At 52.3% G+C, this 6,000-nt stretch overlaps 1 protein-coding gene across 1 annotated transcript in view; it reads left to right on the top strand.

Annotated features, from left to right (window-relative positions):
* The window catches only part of LOC112263896 (phospholipid-transporting ATPase ID), a 68,921-nt gene that overhangs the window by 43,751 nt on the left and 19,170 nt on the right, over positions 1 to 6,000 (top strand). Inside the window, 6 exon segments of the mRNA XM_042308136.1 lie at positions 1 to 3; positions 1,688 to 1,846; positions 2,228 to 2,316; positions 2,514 to 2,707; positions 2,866 to 3,074; positions 5,617 to 5,826. The exon segment at positions 1 to 3 is cut by the window's left edge and continues 80 nt beyond it. Of these exon segments, the coding sequence (XP_042164070.1) occupies positions 1 to 3; positions 1,688 to 1,846; positions 2,228 to 2,316; positions 2,514 to 2,707; positions 2,866 to 3,074; positions 5,617 to 5,826 (864 nt within the window).

The raw sequence follows: 6,000 nt of genomic DNA, 5'->3' as shown, positions 1-6,000 counted from the left end.
ATGGTGAGTTACACTCAGAGGGTTGGTTAGACACTTTCTACGTACTATCTCTGGGTAGAAGTTTCCCTTAGATACAGATCCAGGATCAGCCAAATCCTAATATTAACCATTACGGGGGAAATGCATGAACTGACCTTTGATCAGAGTCTGGGGAAAAAGTCATACTGCTCCTGCTTTGTAGCCACGCCATAATGATCATAAAAGCATGAAGCCAAATGCCAGAGAAAAACACAGCAGCATATTTAAATCAGGTGTGGGTTCAGTGCTCTAGTAAATGAATGATGTTTTAAACCCACTCTTCTCCTAACCCTGTGTCTCATCCTCTCCTCCTAACCCTGTGTCTCATCCTCTTCTCCTAACCCTGTGTCTCATCCTCTTCTCCTAACCCTGTGTCTCATCCTCTTCTCCTAACCCTGTGTCTCATCCTCTTCTCCTAACCCTGTGTCTCATCCTCTTCTCCTAACCCTGTGTCTCATCCTCTTCTCCTAACCCCGTGTCTCGTCCTCTTCTCCTAACCCTGTGTCTCGTCCTCTTCTCCTAACCCCGTGTCTCGTGCTCTTCTCCTAACCCCGTGTCTCGTCCTCTTCTCCTAACCCCGTGTCTCGTCCTCTTCTCCTAACCCCGTGTCTCGTCCTCTCCTCCTGACCCCGTGTCTCGTCCTCTCCTCCTGACCCCGTGTCTCGTCCTCTCCTCCTGACCCCGTGTCTCGTCCTCTTCCTCCTGACCCCGTGTCTCGTCCTCTCTCCTCCTAACCCCGTGTCTCGTCCTCTCCTCCTGACCCCGTGTCTCTCTCCTCCTAACCCCGTGTCTCGTCCTCTCCTCCTAACCCCGTGTCTCGTCCTCTCCTTCTACCCCTAACGTCCCTCCTCCTAACCCCGTGTCTCGTCCTCTCCTCCTAACCCCGTGTCTCGTCCTCTTCTCCTAACCCCGTGTCTCGTCCTCTTCTCCTAACCCTGTGTCTCGTCCTCTTCTCCTAACCCCGTGTCTCGTCCTCTTCTCCTAACCCCGTGTCTCGTCCTCTCCTCCTAACCCCGTGTCTCGTCCTCTCCTCCTAACCCCGTGTCTCGTCCTCTTCTCCTAACCCTGTGTCTCGTCCTCTCCTTCTACCCCTGTGTCTCGTCCTCTCCTCCTAACCCTGTCTCGTCCTCTCCTCCTAACCCCGTGTCTCGTCCTCTTCTCCTAACCCTGTGTCTCGTCCTCTCCTTCTACCCCTGTGTCTCGTCCTCTCCTCCTAACCCCGTGTCTCGTCCTCTCCTTCTACCCCTGTGTCTCGTCCTCTCCTCCTAACCCTGTGTCTCGTCCTCTTCTCCTAACCCCGTGTCTCGTCCTCTCCTCCTACCCCTGTGTCTCGTCCTCTCCTCCTAACCCCGTGTCTCGTCCTCTCCTCCTAACCCCGTGTCTCGTCCTCTCCTCCTAACCCCGTGTCTCGTCCTCTCCTCCTAACCCCGTGTCTCGTACTCTCCTCCTGACCCCGTGTCTCGTACTCTCCTCCTGACCCCGTGTCTCGTACTCTCCTCCTGACCCCGTGTCTCGTCCTCTCCTCCTGACCCCGTGTCTCGTCCTCTCCTCCTAACCCCGTGTCTCGTCCTCTTCTCCTAACCCCGTGTCTCGTCCTCTCCTCCTAACCCCGTGTCTCGTCCTCTCCTCCTGACCCCGTGTCTCGTCCTCTTCTCCTGACCCTGTCCAGGGGAGGTGCGCTGTGAGCCCCCCAACAACCGGCTGGACCGTTTCACAGGAACATTGACAAACGCTGGTCAGAAATACTCTCTGGACAACAACAAGATCCTGCTGAGGGGCTGCACCCTCAGGAACACAGAGTGGTGCTTTGGACTGGTGCTGTTCGGAGGTGAGAGGTTAGAGGTCAGGACTGGTGCTGTTCGGAGGTGAGAGGTTAGAGGTCATGACTGTGGTGCTGTTCGGAGGGTGAGAGGATAAGGGTCAAATCCAATAAACTTGTATTTGTCAGGTGTAGACTTTACAGTGAAATGCTTGCAGAGGTAAGGGCACGTTCTGGCTCACAGGTTAGTTAACACCGCCCTCTGCTGGCCAGTATAGATAATAAACCTCAACTGGGAATACCTAACACTAACTGACCAAATAGACATTTTGCTTCTAACCTTTATTAAAAGCTATTCTTCTATACATTGAGTTTGTGTCAATTATCAGCTGTTTAGGTGTCTTCTAAATTCTTATTTAATACTAACCCTGTGGTCCGGTTGTGGTCCAGGTCCAGAGACTAAACTGATGCAGAACTGTGGGAAGACCACATTCAAGAGGACCAGCATCGACCGCCTGATGAACGTGCTCGTCCTTTGTGTGAGTCCAGCTGTTAGACTGTTGTTGGTTTCATTAAGATCTTCATTTTAACATTCACTGTGCATCTCTCATTTCCAATTTGGTGTTTTATCTATTACACTGGGTTCACTTTAATTATCTATAGTTTCTGTCAGCCTTTACATCTCTCTTCTCACCTGTTGACCTCTTGACCTATTGACCCCTCTTTCCCCCGTCAGATCTTTGGCTTCCTGGCGTTCATGTGCATGATCCTGGCCATCGGCAACCGGATCTGGGAGCAACGCTGGGGGTCAGAGTTCACGGCCTTCCTGCCCAGACAGGACGGAGTCGACACTCCCTTCTCCTCCTTCCTCACCTTCTGGTCCTACGTTATCATCCTCAACACCGTCGTACCCATCTCCCTCTACGTCAGGTGTGTGTGTGTGTGTGTGTGTGTGTGTGTGAGAGAGAGTCTGTTTTTGTATTCCTGTATTTCTGCCTATTCGAGATACTGTACCTTGCAGATACATTGCCTGCGCTTTGGTTCTACTGTATGTAATGCAATTAATTATTCCTGTATGTGTGTTGCAGTGTGGAGGTCATCCGTCTGGGCAACAGTTTCTACATCGACTGGGACAGGAAGATGTACCATGCCCGTAGTGACACCCCGGCCAAGGCCCGGACCACCACGCTGAACGAGGAGCTGGGTCAGATCAAATACATCTTCTCGGACAAGACCGGAACACTCACGCAGAACATCATGATCTTCAACAAGTGTTCTATCAACGGGAAGAGCTACGGTGAGGTTCAGATGGTAACTAGGAAGGGCTACGGTGAGGTTCAGATGGTAACTAGGAAGGGCTACGGTGTGGTTCAGATGGTAACTAGGAAGGGCTACGGTGAGGTTCAGATGGTAACTAGGAAGAGCTACGGTGAGGTTCAGATGGTAACTAGGAAGGGCTGCGGTGTGGTTCAGATGGTAACTAGGAAGGGCTACGGTGAGGTTCAGATGGTAACTAGGAAGGGCTACGGTGAGGTTCAGATGGTAACTAGGAAGGGCTACGGTGAGGTTCAGATGGTAACTAGGAAGGGCTACGGTGTGGTTCAGATGGTAACTAGGAAGGGCTACGGTGTGGTTCAGATGGTAACTAGGAAGGGCTACGGTGAGGTTCAGATGGTAACTAGGAAGGGCTACGGTGAGGTTCAGATGGTAACTAGGAAGGGCTACGGTGAGGTTCAGATGGTAACTAGGAAGGGCTACGGTGTGGTTCAGATGGTAACTAGGAAGGGCTACGGTGTGGTTCAGATGGTAACTAGGAAGGGCTACGGTGAGGTTCAGATGGTAACTAGGAAGGGCTACGGTGAGGTTCAGATGGTAACTAGGAAGGGCTACGGTGTGGTTCAGATGGTAACTAGGAAGGGCTACGGTGAGGTTCAGATGGTAACTAGGAAGGGCTACGGTGTGGTTCAGATGGTAACTAGGAAGGGCTACGGTGTGGTTCAGATGGTAACTAGGAAGGGCTACGGTGTGGTTCAGATGGTAACTAGGAAGGGCTACGGTGAGGTTCAGATGGTAACTAGGAAGGGCTACGGTGAGGTTCAGATGGTAACTAGGAAGGGCTACGGTGTGGTTCAGATGGTAACTAGGAAGGGCTACGGTGAGGTTCAGATGGTAACTAGGAAGGGCTACGGTGTGGTTCAGATGTTAACTAGGAAGGGCTGAGGTGTGGTTCAGATGGTAACTAGGAAGGGCTACGGTGAGGTTCAGATGGTAACTAGGAAGGGCTATGGTGAGGTTCAGATGGTAACTAGGAAGGGCTGCGGTGTGGTTCAGATGGTAACTAGGAAGGGCTACGGTGAGGTTCAGATGGTAACTAGGAAGGGCTACGGTGTGGTTCAGATGGTAACTAGGAAGGGCTGCGGTGTGGTTCAGATGGTAACTAGGAAGGGCTACGGTGAGGTTCAGATGGTAACTAGGAAGGGCTACGGTGAGGTTCAGATGGTAACTAGGAAGGGCTACGGTGTGATTTAGATGGTAACTAGGAAGGGCTACGGTGAGGTTCAGATGGTAACTAGGAAGGGCTACGGTGTGGTTCAGATGTTAACTAGGAAGGGCTGCGGTGTGGTTCAGATGGTAACTAGGAAGGGCTACGGTGAGGTTCAGATGGTAACTAGGAAGGGCTACGGTGAGGTTCAGATGGTAACTAGGAAGAGCTGCGGTGTGGTTCAGATGGTAACTAGGAAGGGCTACGGTGAGGTTCAGATGGTAACTAGGAAGGGCTACGGTGAGGTTCAGATGGTAACTAGGAAGGGCTACGGTGTGGTTCAGATGGTAACTAGGAAGGGCTACGGTGTGGTTCAGATGGTAACTAGGAAGGGCTACGGTGAGGTTCAGATGGTAACTAGGAAGGGCTACGGTGAGGTTCAGATGGTAACTAGGAAGGGCTACGGTGTGGTTCAGATGGTAACTAGGAAGGGCTACGGTGAGGTTCAGATGGTAACTAGGAAGGGCTACGGTGTGGTTCAGATGTTAACTAGGAAGGGCTACGGTGTGGTTCAGATGGTAACTAGGAAGGGCTACGGTGAGGTTCAGATGGTAACTAGGAAGGGCTATGGTGAGGTTCAGATGGTAACTAGGAAGGGCTACGGTGTGGTTCAGATGGTAACTAGGAAGGGCTACGGTGAGGTTCAGATGGTAACTAGGAAGGGCTACGGTGTGGTTCAGATGGTAACTAGGAAGGGCTGCGGTGTGGTTCAGATGGTAACTAGGAAGGGCTACGGTGAGGTTCAGATGGTAACTAGGAAGGGCTACGGTGAGGTTCAGATGGTAACTAGGAAGGGCTACGGTGTGGTTTAGATGGTAACTAGGAAGGGATGCGGTGAGGTTCAGATGGTAACTAGGAAGGGCTACGGTGAGGTTCAGATGGTAACTAGGAAGGGCTACGGTGAGGTTCAGATGGTAACTAGGAAGGGCTGCGGTGTGTTTAGATGTTAACTAGGAAGGGCTACGGTGAGGTTCAGATGGTAACTAGGAAGGGCTACGGTGAGGTTCAGATGGTAACTAGGAAGGGCTACGGTGAGGTTCAGATGGTAACTAGGAAGGGCTACGGTGAGGTTCAGATGGTAACTAGGAAGGGCTACGGTGTGATTTAGATGGTAACTAGGAAGGGATGCGGTGAGGTTCTGATGATACATAGGCAGGCAAGGAAGTGTGTATGGAAGGATACAAAAACACACATGCATGTCGCACACACATGAACGCACACACACACAATCACAGGTTCGCATGAATCCCTCCTCCATTGTGAGGAACCCTCATCAAGTCTCCATTCTGTTCTCCAGGAGATGTATTTGACTACACTGGCCAGAGATTGGAGATCAACGAGCACACAGAGACAGTGGACTGGTCCTTCAACCCTCTTGCTGACCATCAATTCTCTTTCCATGACCACTCCCTGGTGGAGGCTGTAAAGCTGGAGAATGTGGAGGTCCACTCCTTCTTCAGAACATTGGCCCTCTGTCACACTGTTATGGCTGAGGAGAAGACAGAGGGTGAGAAGATGGAGGGGAGGGAGGGAGGGAGGGGAGGGAGGGAGGGAGGGAGGGAGGGAGGGGAGGGAGGGAGGGAGGGAGGGAGGAGGAGGGGAGGGAGGGAGGAGAGGGGGGAGGGGGGGGGAGGGAGGGAGGGGAGGGAGGGAGGGAGAGAGAGGGGGGAGGGAGGGAGGG

Source organism: Oncorhynchus tshawytscha, linkage group LG28, assembly GCF_018296145.1.
Source record: "Oncorhynchus tshawytscha isolate Ot180627B linkage group LG28, Otsh_v2.0, whole genome shotgun sequence".
NCBI classification, from domain to species: domain Eukaryota; kingdom Metazoa; phylum Chordata; class Actinopteri; order Salmoniformes; family Salmonidae; genus Oncorhynchus; species Oncorhynchus tshawytscha.
This window is presented reverse-complemented; position numbering and strand designations above follow the sequence as displayed.